This window comes from Astatotilapia calliptera, chromosome 7, assembly GCF_900246225.1.
Source record: "Astatotilapia calliptera chromosome 7, fAstCal1.2, whole genome shotgun sequence".
Taxonomy (NCBI): domain Eukaryota; kingdom Metazoa; phylum Chordata; class Actinopteri; order Cichliformes; family Cichlidae; genus Astatotilapia; species Astatotilapia calliptera.
Genome location: NC_039308.1, coordinates 51401197 through 51421269, shown reverse-complemented (window position 1 = coordinate 51421269; position 20073 = coordinate 51401197). Strand labels below are relative to the sequence as shown.

At 41.0% G+C, this 20073-nt stretch overlaps 1 protein-coding gene across 2 annotated transcripts; it reads right to left on the bottom strand.

Moving 5' to 3' along the window:
• Positions 1–5701: 5701 nt before the first annotated feature.
• On the bottom strand, positions 5702–20059 carry LOC113026562 (transmembrane and coiled-coil domain protein 3-like). 2 transcript variants are annotated; one of them, XM_026175483.1, is made up of 4 exons: positions 19793–20059; positions 8114–9087; positions 7775–7910; positions 5702–7506 (listed from the first exon to the last, which is right to left on the bottom strand). In XM_026175483.1, exons 1-4 carry the CDS (start codon positions 19874–19876, stop codon positions 7201–7203), a joined length of 1500 nt encoding a protein of 499 aa, XP_026031268.1. In that variant the 5' UTR covers positions 19877–20059; the 3' UTR covers positions 5702–7200. The 2 variants fall into 2 exon arrangements, with proteins under 2 accessions (XP_026031268.1, XP_026031269.1); XM_026175484.1 differs by lacking the exon at positions 19793–20059 and adding an exon at positions 10297–10325.
• Between the last annotated feature and the right edge of the window lie 14 nt (positions 20060–20073).

Below are 20073 nucleotides of genomic sequence, written 5' to 3'. Positions count from 1 at the left end.
GTAGCATAAAAGAGGTCCTTAACTGGTGGACATTCCTTAATAGATTACGCACTAAGTACTGCCCTGTTTAACAGTCACTAATTTTATTTGTCAGCTGGGTGCTGCAAAATACAGAGAGGTGATTAGTGGTGAAGCTAGAAAATAAAGACAAACCACATGTTATTGAAAATCTGCTAATGCTTCCATTGGATGCTTCTGTACCTTTAAAACCAGCTTTAGAGGTGGCCTGGTAAATAACATTAAACTCTGGGCAGATCTGGGGCATGTAGATGTTTTTCACCAGCGCTGTAAGCTGAAACACTGTGTACCGCAATGCACCGAGCACTAGAGGACTACACTGTAAAATTTAATGAGCTGGCTTTACTTTAAAAAAAGGAAAATGCAAAATTGATGACTCAAAGAAAAAGTAACCTCAACTTAAGAGGAGTAAGTTATACTTACTTAACAGGGTACCAAGGATAGTATAGAGCCACAATTTGAAGTTAAAACTGTATTTTAAAAAGTCTATAGAGTTGTATTTTTTATAACTTTAGTGAATATTTTGGCAATAAATTCAGAAAATGTCACTATAAATGGTTATTATATTTATTAGTCAAGTCAAGAGTACTCGTGCACAATATTTACATTAAGTGTTATAAGATGTGGATCCAATTCCGTGTTACACGCATAAGCCTCATACGCTACACAGTCATAGGATTGCTGATTTTATTAGTATGCATAAGAGCCTTTCACTCCATCCAGTGCATCACTCCAGAAATCTCAGACATGGTGGTCCGTTGCCAGCGAAGCCTTTACACTGTTCTTGCCCACACAAACGCTTGGCACCACATCACACATCTGGTGAAATAATCATCACAATGTCAACAATAACAGTCTGATGAGTCTAGACTTGCAGAAGTATTAAAAACAAATCAAGCACACATTATAAAATTAATTACGTATGCACAAATACTCCTCAGCATTTGGGCAAGAAGTGCAAATAAGAAATTTCAGTTAAAATTCACTCATTTATTTAAAGTAAAGACATTGTTTGGAGTTACAGGGTGGGAGTCAAAATGGGTCCAAAGCACATTTTTAACAGCAGTTAAATCACAAACCAAAATAAACCTAACACAGACGCAGCTGCGCCGAGAAGAGCTATCACAAGTGTCATGCCGACCTTAAAAGGAACTTTGCAAGCATTGATGGCAAATTAAAAACACACTATCAAAAAAACACTTTTTTGTTGTTTTCACAGATCTAGCAACTGCCCAACAGCTTGTTAAATTTCTCAAAAATGATCATAATGACCAACTGCTGGTCCTGTGGCACTGGTCAACCAGCAGAAACCTCACTACAGCCATTGAGCTGGCATAAATTGCTTGCGGATACACCAGAGGGATCAACAGGACGTATAATTACTCTGCAGTGACAGTGTATCATTGTCATTGTCTGCAGGCCGTGTAATGGAACCTCAGAGCCATAAAAGACAGTGATTCACCCCCACAATCGACTTTACACCACTGGGCTGCCAGCCTTTAACTCCAAGCATCACTGTGGCGCTCTATGGTTGCTTAGCAACTAAAGGAAATTGGAGGTGCCTTTGAATTAGGGCATTTTAAGAGGAGATTTATATGAAGACCTTGATGATAAATGCCTCCATAAATCTGGAACTTTCTATTTCTATGACTTAATCGCTGGAGGTTCTAATTCTGGTTTTAGACACTGCAGCGTCACGGGGGCTGCAGATCTCACGCTGGCTCTATTATGAGACTGTGGCTCGTTTCCAGATGCAGGCTACATTTTCATGTTATAGTGCAAAAGCAGAGGAAGGGAACATGGCCTGTTTCCATGACACCATAAACAGGAAATAGGAAGGGCCCAGTGCTGCCAGAGCAGTCTACGTAAATCACCGAAGAAGTTAGCAGAGAGGTCAGAACTTTCCCATAATTTCAGTCAATGCACGAACGACACCAGAGGATTTCTGAAGAGTAGCGCCTCCACCCTTGGCTTCAAATGGAGGTCCGATGGGCCTGTAGCCCAAAAAGTGTTGCATTTGGGGATTTTTGTTTTCAGCATTTATTTTCAATGAAATGAGCTGGAGCATGGAATTTCTAGCTCTAGCCACCTGATAGTGGTTTACATATGCTCCCAACTTTAGGTGTAGTTTGGAAATGAGTGCAATCAAGAAAGTATGTTCCATCCTAAATCCCTGACAGACCAATCACCACAGACATACATTTGATGGGTGCTCTTTTTATGTGTAAAACAGGCTATACTAAGGACCCTTAAAATAATGTTTTTCTTTTGATTTGAACCAGATTTACACAATCACTTAAGCCTTCAGCTCTCTTCACTCAAATTAATTGAGGCCTACGTCGGCAATGCCCTCTATAAACTCCAGCCTATGTTTTTATTTATGGGATTATTTGGAAGTGAACGGACTCTACGCACTCAACCCACATTTTTATAAAACGCACGTAAACAAAAAGACAGCGGTACTTATAGCTAATTCTATCTACACACTTCCCACTCTGTTTTCCCGCAAGTGAAAAAAAGTGTCCCTCTCACTCCTCCTCCTCACTAGAGGAGAAAGCAGGAGTGAAGCTGCGGCAGTCCTTTTTGGCGGCCTCCTCCAGGTCCTGTCCCCTGCAGTCACCATGCCAACCTATGTGAGGAGGAGTCTTAGCTGCGGGCCCAAAGAGACTTGATGAGGTCCTGTGATAATTAGCACCTCATTATGGAGCCCAGTGAATAGGCCAGCGGGCTCCAGGAGCCACAAGGGACAGAACAATGGAAAAAAAACACACACACAAGACAGAGGCTCACATCAAAGGGAAGCGCCCACTTTTTAGACCACGTAATAAAGAGGAGAAGGAAGATTGGGGAGGAAAATATTGCTCTCGATTCATACCTAAAAATATAGCTCATAATCCCAGTTTTTAAGCTTCCGCGTGTGGGTGGTTGGGTGTACGTGTGTGTGTGCTTGTGTGTTAGGATCTCTGCGTCACTCCAATCTGAATTTTCCCCCCTCCGGAGGCCTTAGTTGCTCCTCAAATGCATGAAACATAGTCAGTCCTCCCACTCTCTCTCTCACACACACACACTCAGAGACAGAGAGAGACTTATGCATAAGCAAGTCACCATTTCAGTGTTGAACTTCAGTGAGAACCAGAGCCAGAGGGACCCCGGTTAAGCAACATGTCCATCATCAGCATTCCTGTTCCTGTGTCTCACCATGTGTCTGTATCTCTGCTTGGCAGGCAGGCGCTAATCACACAGACATTACCATGCACATGCTGAGCCAGGTGAACCGTATTGCACTGCATCTGAGTTTAACCACGCACTGGGCTTCATTTCGGGTGTATTGTGTCAAACACTGAACATCCTTTAAATACTAATACATTGCTACTGTTTCACAAACTTAAACTTAAAAAACAAACAAACAGTAGTCTTGGCATATTGCAAAAGCAAAGCCCATAAAGTAAGCACTAAATCTGTTCTTCCCTCTTAACTGTGCAGTGTTTCCTGTACCTCTGACTGCCACACAAACCCCCAAAAGCAGAATATTTTCACACCTATGATTAACAGTTGTCAAGCGGTTCTTTTCATCAGGCGCTTTTCCCGTTTCACTCAAACACACCTTTCGTGATTGTGCCCAGCGAGCTTAATGTTAACTTCATCAGTCCACTCCACTTCTTTTTCTAAATGAGTCTGGCTTAATCAGCTGTTGCTTTGCAGACGTCAGATTGTTGACGAGGTCGCAGGGATTGTTGATGATTCATCCATATATAGAATGTGTTTGTCCTATAAAGTTGCAATGTTTAACAGAGCACCACTCAACACTTCCTGGAGACTTTTTTCAGTGATATGTGGGGGCACGGGGGGGGGGGGGGGGGGGGGTGTCCTTTCAAATGCCTTTTTCCTCCTTCCTTGTCCATGACATCTCAGGAAGAGGACATTGCGAGCTACATTTTATTTGCTTAGCCTAATTTTCAGCTGCTCGGTGAGTTGTCATGGTAAGTAAGTGTTATCACAAGGTTTTAATTTACACTTTACCATTAGGTCCGGAAATGTTTGGACAGTGAGAAAATTGCGATTTTGTCTCTCTGTTCCAGCACAGTAGAATTTAAACGAATCAGTCAAGTGCACTTTCATCTTTAATTTGAGGTGCTGAAAAAAAGAATGTGTCATTGACTACTGAAGTATTTTTATTAAACAGGTTGAATTAAAAAAAACAAAAAGGTCCCAAGGAGAGCAGGAACATTAGAAGTAGCCTAATTAACAGTTTTTGGTTCTGGGAAAAAAAAACAGAAAATGCTTTGGTTGGTTTGACAGGATTAAAAGCCCCAGTCTGCTGAACAATGGTGGATAATCACAGATTTCTTTCTGTAGCAAAGAAAATCTCTCTCAGACCATCTAGCCAAGCAAAGAGCACTTACACTTTCACAAAAAAATAAGAGTCACATTAGACTTCATCAAAAAAAATAATACTTTGATGATCATTCACTGTGATGATGTGGCAGGAGACAAAATCATCTGGATGACTTCCACAGAGCTTCATGTTCATTCAAAGTTAAGTGAATAAACAAAATCTGGTTGGAAAGAATATTTCAGAGGTATTGTAGCTTTACAGTGATGTGATTTTCTATCGGGCCTGATTGATATCGCTGTAATGTGCTCATTCATTAAACTGAAGGCATCTATGATCATCAGCCCCATGGGTGCTAAAATCCACACGGATGGGAGTCACACCGCTCATTTATGGAGAAGCATCTCAAATGGCCTCCACAGTCAGCAGATCCCAATCCAATAGACCATCATTGGGATGTGGTGGAACAGGAGATTTGGATGCAGGAATAACGGCATCAGTTGTGTGATGCTGTGATTACAATATGAACCACAATCTCTGAGGAATGTTTCCAAAGAATTAACCCAAAAGAAGGGACAACCTGGCGCTAGCCCAGTGTACCTAATAAAGTGTGATTGTACAGGGTAAACTGTAAATTTCAGAACAGGGCACTACTTCTCCACACTGGTTTGAATATTACTGTTTCAATGAATCTTTGTAGTTTATATATTTGTTTGAAGTGATGGCTTTTTTCTTTCTTTTTCTTTTTGACTGAATCTATCATTTAGATTAAAGAAAAAAGAATAAACGTGTATAGTACTGCCATGCAGACTGTATAATGCTCTGCCCCGTTCTTGCCTACGTTCATGTCAAAAGTGCAGCACTACCACCCCCTAGTGGTGATGAAGGAGATAGTGTTTAGTAGAAGAGCCATGCAAATACTTGGACTGCTTGAATTAGGTTTATTTATCCCATAAGAAAATAAGATAATGAGAAATAAAAATCAGTATTATTAACAAGGACTACACTGATACTTTTCCGCTGATATAAATATCTTACTCAGATGGCGTTTTACCGAACTTTGTTGTTTTATAACAGCAGTCCACATTTACAGAATGACACCAAATACAACAAAAATATCACAGTCACTCAACACCAATTCCATCAACAAGTTGATTTAAAAAGGTTTAATTTAACAGAAATGGTTAGACGAAGGCACATGATGCATAATAATACAACTGATTGATCAGATAGTGCACCAGAGATGAAAACAGCATGTAAACCAGATTTGAGTTCTGCTTGTAAAACTTCCTTTAAACATGTCAAAACGGGAACAAACAAACAAACAAAACAAAACAAAAAATCATACAGTCAATAAAACAGAAAGATGACGACAAATATAAATGCAAAGCTGATTATTGTGGCAGACAGACATTAAAAGTGGTCCACGGCTTTATGTGGAATTCTTGTAGGCAACGTTTACAAGACAAAATGAAATAACACAACTGTAAGTCCAAGAGAAAAATATATAGGCTTGTAGTTTTTCACTGAGAGCTTTTCGCCTGCATCCTCTCTGCTGCGAGTAGTGAAGGCTTTTTTTGTTGTTTTTTTGCTCTTTTAAGAAGGGAATTGCATTTTTCCTCAGAAAAAGGCATTGTATCACAGTATACCCCATCATCTCTCTGTCACATTATTAGTAAAAGTCCAACATGAAAGTGGAAGTAGGGAAAACAAAAAGCCTAAGACATTATTTACTGTATATACAGTGAACCAAGTGAGCGGCTGTGCTGTGTGTCTATGCTAGAGAGCTGGTGTGTGCTGATATTACACTACTAGCATGCGCTAATGCAGATGGATTGATTTTTTTTTGCCCTTGAGAGAAGAGACAGCTGGTCTTGTCAGAGCTCAGCAGTGACTTCCGTGGTTATGGATCTCTCGTGCTAACATTAGTGTTGTTTTCCTTCCTTCCAGCTCCCTGTCACTGATGTAAAATCGCCCACTCCTAAAAGAGTAATTGTTAAAAACAAACTGTGCTCTTGGAAATCAAATATATTGCACTTTAGAACAAGGCCAGACAACGTTTTAAAAAAAAGTAAGAAGAAAGAGAATGCATAAAAATAGGATGTCCAGTGTCGCTAATTTTTGTCTGCAGATTCTCCAGTGAAACAATTACTTTCACAATTAGAAAAATATGGTCATTCATTCTCATGCAACCTGTTAATGTACCTTAAAACTAAGCCTAAGGACACTGAGGAACAGCTTTGCAAAGTCTACCTACCAGCAGCAAAACCTCTTAAAAACCATATAACAGTTTATGTTTTGTGTAAACGAAATGTCTGCTAGCACATATTTAGCAATCAGAATATCAAATAAATGCAAATATTCCTAAATATGGAAGCGTTCCTCTTCAGTGGAATTAGAAATTCATAGGCGTGGACAACAAGACACGACAACCGAGGTCTTGTTTGAGTTTTTGAGTGTAGTTTGATTTATGTTAAAGTCAAGCTGAAGACAAACGAGAAAGAATAATTGCACATCTTTATCTTATTTATGGATTATTTACCTAAAACAGTAACTCAATAATAAAACATCATTTTTCCTCCCCCCTCTTGACTATTGACTAGCAGAGTTTGCTGTTATGTAAATATAATTTGAATGTTATATGAAATAGTTAGTAACACACATTCAAGTTCTAGAGGAGAAAAAAATCAAAAGAGTTTTATTTCAGTCTGACTAAAAAAAGAGAGATCTGTGTAATTGCATGGCGACTACGTCTTCTGACGATTGTACAACCAATCCTCTCAGACCGTCCTCTCCTGACAACTTACAGCATCTGTGTTAATGATATTTTCAGTGTGTTTTCTTTCCTACTAAGCAGGCATCAATAACCTGTCTAAGGCATACTGTAAACGGTCCCAGTTCTTCCAAAATACAGTCAAAAAACAAATCCCCAGGCAGGTAGCTACCACATGATACCGGCTCCTCATCAGTGGAGCGGCAAACTTGGCAGCAGTGGAGACGCACACCAGGATGACGGTGATGATGGCCACCATGACGTTGATGCTCTTCCCCAGCAGGACTCGGGCGTCGTGGCTCTCGAGTTGGACCGTCTGCTGCTGCTGCTGCTGCTGGAGCTCCAGCTTGGACACGCGAGTCTGACACGACTCCAGGGCTTCCTGAGAAAGGTGGGGAGAGGGGTTTTTATGGGTCAGACCGTCTCTCAACTTGCTAAAGGGCATTTCGCTGACCTTTAAACACTCAATTACCCAAATTCCTCTAAAAGAATTCTTCTGCATCAGCAGAGAGAGGCCGCTTGGACAGATGACAATGGCCATGTGCTGAGATATTAGACACTTACAGGCATGGTGTATTTTTGCGATCCATCTTACCTGCTGCTTATGTGTGAAGCATCGCAACATAAGTAGATTCACCACCACTATTTACCTGTATGTCCCTGGCCCTTTCGTGAGCCTGGTAGGCCACCCTCTCCTCAATGCTGGCCAGCTCCTGCTTCAGATTTGCCATCTCATTCTGGTGAAGTTCTGTCAGGTCGTTCAGCTGGTCTTCCAAACGCTCATACCTGCCAGTCAACACAAGGGGATGGTTAATATTCATATCACTGCGGATTTTAAAGTGGTTAATGACACGTGGTATTAAGCTTATTGTTATCTCAAATTCTCTTAGAGTTATGCTTGTTTATTTTAGATGAACATTTTATATTGGTATGTCTGTTCTTATTATTGTTATTTAACAATAATGAAATGCCAAGTTGTGTAATCGTACCTGTATCTCTCATCCTGCAGTGATTGGCTGATAATGCCATACTCTCTCTCGAACTGTGCCTTTAACTCCTCTATATCCTCCTCCAGCTGATTCTGGGCATCTTTAATCTCCCTCACCTCCTCCAGGGTCAGGGCAAGTCTGCCCTGGTTGTCTTCCCCTGTTTGATCCCCCTTAGCTTGGCTCTGACACGGCCCTGCAGACGCTCCTGCCCCTGCTGGGTTTCCATTATTGTCTGAAACAGAAGCGCTGCCTGAGGAGCACTCGTCATCACTGGGATACTTGGGTTTGCCCACTATAGAGGTGCTGTTACTCAGTCCCTTCACTTCAGTGTCAGTGGACAGTGGAGAAGAAGAGTCCAGAGTGGTTTTGAGGTGGGCAATGTTATCAGCGCTGCCAAACTTGTTCCTGATGAGGTTGGCGAACTCTCTGGGCTTGCTGAAGAAGAAAGGAGGAGACAGCGAAACACCTGGTCCAATGGTTTTAATCTTGTCCATGGTCGGGTGTCGGCCACTGCTTGTCATGTCCCTCAGCTGTCTGGGTGACTCCCGGGGTATGGTGCTGTGTTTAACAGAGGAAGAGCGAGCGGGAGGGCTTTGATAGTTTTCACTGTCTTTCATCTTTCGATGGTACTGTTCCAGCTTCTTTTGCATCTGGGCAATGTTCTGAGCTGACTTCTGGTTCTTTTTCTCAAACACCTGCTTGATGCGCCCCACCTGCTGCTTGTCCGCACTGTCCATGAGCTTCAGATACTCAGCTAAATTCTCATCTCGTGTCGTTTGCTCGATCTTTATCTGTTCTGTGACTTTCAGTATCTTTTGCTGGAGGCTGTCCAAGCACGAGCGACTACGCTGGACCTCAAAGCCGAGAGCAGGATAGGGACTTCCATCACTGAGCTCCAGATCCAAATTATTCTCTGAAGAACCCCGGCGCATTGACAGCGGGAGGCCTATAAAACTGCTCTCTCTACTCCGGTCCTACAAAAGAAGAAAATCAAAAATTAAGCAAAAATATATGAAATTTGGTACAGTCAAGTATCAGTCAATACCACAGCGCTGCTATTAGAAACAAGCTACTTGTCATCTCACAGTACAATAAAGGATTTTTCCTTTCTCAGTTAAGAGACACTGGACTTGCACCACCTCCAAAATATATACACACATACATGCTTGTCACTAAAAGCAACCATCCAAAATTCAAAAAAGAAAAGTAAAACGCACATCGTACCACACACACAAGGCACATAATCTACGGACACTCATCGCACAAATCCACTGTTTTCAATTGCAGTAGGTATCCTATAACTGTTTCATGCTTTTAAATGTAGATGACAGCATTTTACTGTAATTTACAAGAGATATATTTTTCAGTGTAAATAATGTATTAAACTGGTGCATTTACAGGAAGGACCTTTTACTACCTTTTACTCTGCTTAATAAAAAAAAACCCCACAGCATTCTGGGAAAGTAAATATTTTATCAAGACTTCCAACTAAAAAAGTCTGAATTCAAAAAGTAAGGTTTTTATTTTACCCCTTTTTAAGATCAGGGCCTGTTTTCTAGTTTTGGCCCCAATTTTAAATTTGATCATATTATTTTATTCGACATAGAGCTGGGCGATAGAACGATAACGATATGTATCGCGATATAACTTTTACTGATAGAGAAATTAAGCTATCGCGATAGACCTCGCCGCTCTTGTCCTCAAAAAAAAAAAAAAAAAAAAAGGTCAGCCAATCCAAACTAAGTAGCGCAGAGCCGAACCAATCACAGCCGCAGCGTCACGTCGCGTGACTTGTTACGTACAGCACAAGTGCCAAGCCGCACATGTGTTTGTTTGGGAAGCAGCCAGCGGGTAATGGAGCCAGCGGGTAATGGAGGAAATGGGTGTGCCGACTAGAAAAATCAACCGAGCGTGACCGAAGAGAAAACAGATGATGGTTCCAACGCCGGAGAGATTGTCAAACGGAAGAGCCATAGAAGTTCCGTAGTGTGAAGGTATTTCGGCTATTTCAAGTCTGACAAAAAACAGAGTAGCGTGCACTGTAAATTGTGCCGAAAGCAAGTCTGGAAATACAATAAACTGGTGCATGCGTCACACTGTGCGCCACGTTATTGTTTCGGTGAAATGAATTTCTACAATACTGTTACTGTTAATTCTACTCTCTGCAGTGTTTAAATGCTTACATATACACACAGTTACTGTCCCTCCACACATACGACTCGGTTCTGCTTCTATGCCCCAGCTTTGTTTACTTTTTCCCACCGAGGCTTCTAGACTTCTGATTGGCCAACATTTCTGCACGGTTAGGAATCTAGCGCCACCTGCTGCTTTGGCATGTTCATAGCAGCGTTTTCCTTCATTTCTGCCTTTATGTGTGGACGGGATTCTTTTTTAAAACGAAAACGGAAAATCTCAGTTTTCAAAAATACCCGTGTACGTGTGGACGTAGCCTCAGTCTCTGACTGGAAGCGCTAATTCGTCATTCGGCTTTTGTCAGACTAAAGTAACTGTTAAAACTGTTTGAAAAGCTCAGCTATACAACAAGGAGAGATTGAGAATTTCCTTTTAGTTCTCAGTTTATTTGATATTGACAAAAGTTAGTCAGTTTTGTCTGTTCTTCTGTAAAACAAACTAAGATTTATTTTTAGAATTAATATTTTGTTTCTAAGTGGAATTGACAATTTAGTCTGTTTTGTTTGTTCTATTTTGAAACTTAAACGCTTTAGCGGCTGCCTTTTGTGTAGTTTGCAATATTTGCCTTTATTTATCTGAAAAAGTCTCATGTTCCTTAAGTACATCTACCCTGTTGAACTTATTATGGGAAATAAATATTTAAATAAAAACAAGCTGCTGATTATTTCACATTTTACTTGTGAGCAACGGCACATTTAAATCTTACAAATATAGTTATTTGGCTTATATCGTGATAGATATCGTTATCGCCTGAAATGAAAAAAACATATCGTGATATGAAAAAATCTCATATCGCCCAGCTCTAATTCGACAATAAAATTACATGTACACTTCCTGGGTACGAGTCTTTAATACAGAGGGTCTTTATCATTATCACAGAGACACAGCTATGCTAAACAACCTAAAAGTAGGTCAGCATTTTTAACTAAGCATTACAATCTACAGCTGCAGCTGTAAAGTAAAAGCACATGTGACCAACTGCTCATACTATGAATCCGATGTTTTCAGGTGCTCATTTGCTTCAAATTACTAGCTTAAATAATTGGGGTAAACATCATTATTTTCTTAGATACATACAAGAAAATACAACATTTCCACATAGTAATCTCTGGCTCGAGCACTATTCAGCATTTCACACTGTGAGGCCATCTGGGTGTGTCTATAATGCTCTTATTTGGAAAATCTGTTACATTTTAAGAGCCAGAATTTAATCCTGTTTGTTTATAATATAGATTAAAAAAACAGTTGACAAAATTCATACAACTACTCTTAGTATGTGTGAAAGAAGTGGAGCATGTACATCTAATGTAGGTCAGTGATAATGTCACACAAAGGCGCAAGGCAGCAGAAAATCCCTATTCCAGACAATGTACCCTAGTTTTACAGTTAATAACCGTTTTTTGTGATTAAAGCTGAACGTTATGCTCACTTTTTGTACTCTGTTGTAGGTTTGAGGAAGTAAGCATAATATATACAGGCTGAGTAAGCAAGATTGCATTTACTAGGGAACTAGAAGACATCCCGTTATGAGGAAACTGTAGGAAAGCAGAGAAGCAAAAATGTAATCATGCTTCTAAGCTGCACTTTAAAGAGCAGAAGTGTCGCTTAAAGTGTAAAAAAAAAACTGCAGCCCATCGGTGGCTCAACAAACCATTTCGTCTTGCAAGCTGATCACAGTGCAACACCCCTGTAGTGAAAGAGTGTGTAAGCTATTAAAGCCTTACACTAAGTGTTGTACAATAAGCACTATAGGCGGCACAAAACTGCACTAATCCTTAACAAATGTAACACCGCTAGTTAGTAAATAAACAGCTAACTCAAGCAGGCTCAATCTTGCTTAGCATTTCAGCATCGCCACGTAATGGTCACTTATTGCAAGCTAAGTATCTTGACATCAGCAAATGCACCCACAGTTAACCACATAATGAAACTTCTCAACACATGACTCCCACGTGAACCTCGAGAGAAGGTTTACAGGATGATGTATGAGTACATGCCTGGTGAACACACTGAAAAACACTGCTCAGACTAAAACAAAAACACAGTCAGCGGGACCATCTTTCTGAATTCAGCTTAATTCAAGGTATCCAATTACACAGGTGAATAGGATTTACCTGCTGTTGGCTCTATGATGTCACACCAAACTAGCCACACTTGTTTAATAATGTGAAGGCAAGAATCTAATGACATGATTATTACTGCAGCGCACTGTGTTTGTACCACAGTGAACAAGCACAAACAGCTTCACGTATATTTGTAGCCATGCTTGTGGTCACGTTGATGCAGACTGTAATCAGTCTGCAGCCACTGAATGACATGCTGCATGATTTAGCACACATAACTATGGCTCCAGGAATATATATCTACTGGTGTTGTAATGCCATCATCAGGCAACAAGGCAATTTTCCCCAATATTTAACCTAACTATCAACGCAACTAATAGCATGTTCAGTGCCTTGTTCTTAAAGGGAACTTCTGGCAGCAACTTTAGAAGTCCAAAAATAAAAATTATTTCCACACCAGGAAAAAAGACTTTTAATCAACTACCAGTTAATTAATCAAGCATTGATAATATGCAATCAAACATACAAAGTGAGGTCACGCTGCTGTTTTATTCATTGCTATTCATTCAAGGTATCCTATTACACAAGTAAATTCAGTTTACTTCCTGTAAACAGAGTATGAGGTCAGGTAAAGGAGGTAAATTCCATTTACCTGCTGCTGGCACTATGACTTCACGCTCAACTAGTCAAACTTGTTTGATAGCCTGATAAGTTAGGGAAGAACTGATTATTACTAGAAGAAGCTGTTAGTTACGTTGGTGCAGACTGCAATCCTCAGCAGCCACTGGATGAACTGTGACATAATTTATATATACATATCTGTGATCCCAGGAATATGTATAATATGTATCGTGACTTTGTAATGCCATCATCGGGTCAAAAAGTCAACAATGCCACTAATGGCATGGTTAGTGACATGTTCCTCAAACGTGTTCTGTTCGGTCTCTGCTTTCAAAGTCCAAAAAGTTACTTCCACCCCAGAAACAAGTGTACTTTAATCAACAATCAGCAAACTAATCATGTTTTAATAATACACAAACAAAAACTTAAAAGCTAAAGTTAAACTGTTGTTTTATTTATTATAATATAAGATTCAAGCTAGCCATGTTAGTTTCAGACCATTTCACCCATCCTGGATGCTCCCCTTGAACTGAGCCCTCTAAGAAGGACACCACTGGGATAACATGATCAGCTCAAAAAACAAAACAAAACATGGTGGCAAACTGTGATGGCTGAGCTGACAGATCCATTACTTCCTCTAGGAATGAAGAGGACAAACTAACTCCACAGCATCCATCTATTAGAGAATCACTGATTTAGTGCAAATCAGCAAATGTTGGAATGCTAACAGGCTCAGCTAAGATTGTGAAAACAGTAACAATTACACTTGTTAAACATCATTATGAGCCTGTTGCAAAGGCAAAATCAGCATTAAGCTGCCATCATGGATTTAAACTAATGTCATTTATACACACACACACACACACATATATAAATATATATATTTGTCTGTAATTACACAGTATATTCTTCATTATGTGTAGTGTGTAACTGGAGAACAGCACGCTTATTTCTACAAGCAAGCCAGGGTTTTTTTCAGCCTCTGTCCTCATCCTACTCTCACACTCTCTCTGGCATCTGTCCTTATTGAACACAGAAGTCTTTCTCTGCAGAGAAAAAAGCTTACTTTGTCATGTTCTACCTCTGTCCTGTCCAGGACTGAGCCACTGCATATGGAATCACTGGCCTGACGTAAAGCCAGACGAACCCTGCATCCAGTTGTGGTCTTGCCCCATCGGCTGTGAAGGCTCTAATTCTCCACCAAACAATAGGTTTCACATATAAACCGACCTTTTAGTCAAACCTGATTTCCATACAAAACAATGAGAAACTTAATGTTGCCTCGCTTAAGAGGAAGTGTAAAGTAAGCTGCTGTATTGCTCACTCAAATTACCAAATCTTTTCAGAGTTCATATGACAGTCACAAAGAACTGCCTGTTCCACCAGACAGCTTAGACTGCATGCTATTTCTGCAGTGCTTGAACAAAGCTAGCTCCTCAGGCGCTCTCCCACCACTAGCATTTACTTTGGAAATGTTCAATATTGTCCTCTGCACCATTAGGGGCTAAACACTGAGCACAGGGGTCTTACTCTGTTGCTTCAATGTGCTGAGATAACATAAATATGGAACAAGTGCAAAATAGATCAGATGGAAACCTGGCAACCACTGGTGAATCACTGCCGAGGCCTGCAGTAAGATTTATGTAAAGGGTATTGATAAAACTTCCACACTTGTACTGCACCTGAATTTCAAGCTTAAAAATGATAAAACAAGGAACTTTGTGATATAAACACAAGTGTCTTTTAACTGGATGAGGCCATAATCGTGAGAGCGACCTAAATAACATAACCCAGACATTTTTTACATTCTGGAAACCATCTGCAAGTATGACAGCTGGCAATTTCCTCACACGAGATTGATGAAATTGTATCATTTCAATTTAATAAGCACATCTGCACCACCACTGCTGCTGCTACTTAAAATTTCGAACCACTCTGAATAACCGCAGGAGCAATCTGAAGGTCTCTGTGGATGAGTGGTCCTGCTAAATGAAGTAGGCTCACGCTGATGAAAATGTCCTCCCCAAATCTGCTGAGGAGCTGCCCTACTTTTCACTCACTTTCTCCAAAAACATTTGCGCAGCCAGAGACCGGTGAGATCCCGGTTACATTTTTGATCCCCTCTAATCGTGCCTTTAAAATATGTTTTATCACTACAAATGAGGTGTGTTCTCACCCTAAATAAAGTCTTCGAGATGCTGTCTTTTGAATTAGCAAGCCAGGCAATACACCCACTGGTGTTTTGACTCACAAATATATTTTAGTGTGTCAGTAGAGCAGAAGAAGAAGAAAACAGAGAGCGGGAGACAAGGCAGAGAGAGAGAACTGAAACAGATATAAAAAGGACAGGAACAGAGGTTGCCCCCAAACAGAGCTCAGCAGCACACATCATCCCAATCATCATCATCATCTCCAACAGCAGGATCAGCAGGAGTCCTCCGTGCCCTCAGGGTGCCTCCTTCACAACTCAACCCTGCATGAGCCCCCTGTTCCCCCTCCCACGCTGTCCTACATAGCACACAGTCTGTCCAGCACCATGACCCATTTAATAAGCCCTGACCTCGCTTGACAGCATAACATAAAGATCCATCTGCATTAGCCTCAATCTTAACCCAACAAGGAAACGCTGTGTGTTGTTAGGCCTGAGAAAACCCACTCAAAACTTAGCTACAGTTCGAGGGCAAAGTCGCTGCAGATGCTGCTTATCTTGCACTGAAGTGTACTCTCTCTTGGATCAATGATCTAGTTAGTGATTCAATTTTTCATGCAAAGGCAGGCCTCGCACTCATCTGCCCACTGCACCACCACGAGAAACAGACTGAGCAGCAATTCAGCATTTAAGTTCTGAGGAAGAGCAAGGGTGAGAGCTCACAAATTATTTAGAACTGGGTGGATATGCAGGGGATGTTTACTAAATTCTGAGTAGTATGGATAAAATAAATATTGGTTTAGATTGATTGAACGTGCAGCTGATTTCTTTTCATCTTGCTGAACCCACTGCCCCTTTCAGTTTGAGTGAACATTATTATAACCACAGACATTTTCTTATGCAAACAGGAACACATTGTCCCCAATACCAGGAAGTAATGTTTGCTAGTACTCACAATCCCTTTTGCAATCTAGAGAAACCATCAGTTCACAGGGCCTGGTCATGCAAGTGCACAAGCACATTCAAATACAAGCACAGGTGTTTGCACCAGTTTGATGTAACTGGATCCAAATGACAAAACATTTGGTGTTTGGTGTGCTGTCACTGGCTCTTGGCACGCCCAAGTAAACACGCACAAACAAGGCAACGGAGCTGGCACACTTGAAGAGATGGAACAAAACCGTCCCTTCAGCCGAGAACAGAATCACAGAGGGGAAGAAGCCCTCGATGCTTATTGGTATTCCCTCCAGCTGATCCTCATGGATACAGACGCTCTCCCACTCAGGGCTCACACAGGGAAACAGGAAGAAAACCAGCGATATGGAGCGTGAGAGGGACAAGGAGCACATCTTTCATTTTAAAGAAACCTGACCCGGCGTCTCCCCCCTCCGCCCTCTCCTCTCATCTGCATCCCACAGCTGCATATGTGGTCAAACTTTGATTGCTTTCTTTACTGAGGGGCCAAACTGTGCACCTTATTGGACTAAAAGGAATGGGGAAACTTGCAACAGAGTCTAAAGTCTTAAATTCCCTGAATGAATGATCCCCAGGGGGTCAGGGGAATTAATTGCTTAAGACATATTCACTATTATCTTAGAAGACAAGCTGCTCCAGGACTAAATCAATAGTCCATTAACACTTACTAGTGCCTGCTTGCCTCCAGTGACTGAGAGAGTATTGAGCGGGATTCAATTAAGATAAATACGCAACTATATTCAAGTGACCAAAACCGTTGATGTAACGAGGCTGGCGAGGACTCGAACACTTCAAAAGATATTTTCGGCTGCTCCCTTATTCGCGAGGTGTCACGGCAGGTAGCTCTGCATGTTTGGTTTGGCAGATTTTTTTTTTTTATAACACTGGTGCTCTTCCTGAAACAACACTAAAAGGATTCGTGTCTCCTCCCGGCATCGAACAGGAGATCTTTCAGTAAAGCACTACATCACAGAGCCACTGAGGACTGAAGCACTTCTTTAGCCTTAAAAAGAAACACACAGGACCTACTTTAAAAACTTTTATTTAAGGACTCTGGCATACAATGCACAACATGTAAATATTATGCCGACGTGAAGGTCAATGTGCACCTTTTGCACGATAACACGCATGCGAGAATAGCATTACAGGTAAAGGGCACAGTTCACATATGGAGAGCTGGGTCACGGAGAAATGCCACAATCTCAGCAGAGCCACCACTCAGTAAGGGTTAAAGGCAGTCTCTGGAAGCCAGCCACGAAAAGCCAAGTTGCATCATTTTTGGCCTCTAACCCACTATATCTGCTGCACAATGGCTTTTTGAGAAACAAAACTGGAATGCCATTTACGGGCAACAAAATGAGGAAAAGCAAAACTACACAGCACAGCATTAATAAACCAGCTAACAGTCAGATGAGCTGATCCACTTTACTGTGTTAGCGATTATAACAAAACTGGTCTGACTGCTTATATAAGAATCCGGCTATAAAGTTTTTCCGCATGATTCTTTCAAGCTGTACTCCAGGGGAGAAGTGATCGATTTCAATTACTTATACTCTTAATTCAGTTTAAATTCAGTCTATTAACAGGAACCTAAAAAAAAGGGGGAAAAAACCCGTAATAGCACTTTTTAGTGACTGGGTGTCAGATGTAAAGGTTCATACTGAAAATGAGAAACAGTTTGCTGCTTCATGCCACTTTACTGAAGCAGCGAAAGAATCACACGTTTTATGTGTTAAAGTTTCTGGCTTTTAACAGATAACAGATCTGCCCCAGCCATTAGGGGACTTCTGACTCCTCGTGTGGTTTTCCCCCTAACCACCCAGTTTTAGTTAGCTACTTTTGTCAAGTTTCTTTCAGCTAAAAGACTTGTCATGGGACTTGAGTTAAGTGCCATTCTGATACTGTGTACTCTTAAGATTTTGAGGATATAAGCATATAAATAAAAACTTTCTTTTTTCCTTACTTTCATGAAATTGTAATATGAGTCATCAGGAGATTTTGTGATATAATCCTCCTTACCCTTCATCTACATCTGAAATCCTAACTTATGTGGTCGCTGACCACAAAGAAAACTCAACTGCGCTATCAAAAGAATATATTATGGTATAGTTTCCTTTAAATATCTGCTGTTATCGCTTTAATATAGATGAGCTGGGATCCTCATATGGTTGTGAAATAGTAAATAAATCCAATCAGAATAGGTTGCTCTGAACAAGCAAATATTTGATACAGTGTTTGCGTGATTAAGGTTTGTATTTGAACAACACCATAGCTGTTTTTACAAAGACCAATTCAGCAAAAATATTCCCTGGTGGAAAAAGTCAGTAAGCAAGCCGTTCGCCTGAGAAACTTGTATTGTCCCCTGTAGAGGAACCGACTTCTTGTAGGTACTTTGCATAGTTTCTTATCAGTCTGACACCAGCTTCCTGGGAAAATTAGCAGTGAGTGCGCATATTACATGTTAAATATTCAGTACTTTAGATTTTTTCTTTAAAGTGAACATCTTTCCAAGAAAGAATTGATGATCTTTCAAATTTACGAGCAATCATCATGACAGACTTGCAAAGGGAACAGCAGGCACTGATTCTAATTGATTTGAAAGTCGAATAAATGCGGGGAGCGTATTTACCTTTTCTGTGTGACTGACCTGCTTTTTATTTGCTTAAATTGGGAGAAATCACTAGAAAATATTGATTTTATGTATCACTTGATTGAGTATATCTCTTTGATTGTTTAAAAGACAATAAGCTGTTTACGTGTCCAAATATGTTTGTTTTTTGTTTTTAAGTTAACCCTTTCCGTGGGTTCTACTTACTACTTTTTCACAGCTGTGCATGACAGTAAGGTGGGGATGGATGAGAGTTTATGTTTTTTTACCCTTTAAAAACAAGGTTATGAACTGAGTCACTGAGCACAAACACAGAAGCACCTGTAAGACGCAGCGCAGTACAGTAGCTTATAACAAACACACTACCTAAGCTATTAAGTTTCCGCTCAGACTATTAGTTCTGCTGATAGCAAAACTGATAACCCAGCCAATATTCTTGGAAACAATGGGGGAAAATGGCCAGCTCATAATTTACTTTCCAACAATACGTTTCATAAACTTGTTCGCAACTTAAAGCTGGTCCTCATACCAGCTGGCCTTACTGAACATTTACCCAATATTGGCCTAGGCTGACTCACATATCGGGCAGACTCCACACCTGTGAGCAACACAGCAGGATCACAAACCATAGCCTCGAAAATGAACAAATGCATGGAATATGTATTAAGGAGTCACGTGTTTGTTTGGTTTAATGTTTGCATGCTTCCACTAAACTTACCACCCTTGTGTTTAGAAACCATATTTAGGAGTGGTGGGCGTGTGTCTCTAAGAATCAATAAAACTTTTCAGATTATTATTAAACCATAGGATCAACCGCTTTCGGTAGCCCGGAGTTCACATCCTCGGAGTCCCTTCACATCCCCATGAAGACATGCCCTTTTCTACGGTATCTGTATGAGAGCGGCTCACTGAAAGCTCTTTGTTCGGGGAAACACGCAGCTTTAAAAGCGGCGCAGCTGTCGGTTTCACATGACGTGGAGCTCGAGAGGCAACAATGCATCGCCGGTACAGTACGGGTCCTGCCGTTCATCACACAACAATGCTGCAAAAACAGTCATTCACACACTCACCATCCGGTTGCTGCTGCTGGTGCTGCTGCTGAGGTATTTCTCGACTTCGGACAAACTTCGCACGGACACGTTTGCGCTGGGCATAATAACCTCCAGTTAGTGGCCAGTTAGGAGCTGGTGGGTCGTCACTTCGGTGTCAGGACTAGTTTACAACTGTCGCCTAAACTCGTATCCATGTTTAGCCCCCCTTTTTTGCTCTCTCTCTCACTCCCTTACTCACTCACTCACCCGTGCACTGGCTGCTCCCTTCAACAAAACTGCGCGTGAACCTAAACCCCGCC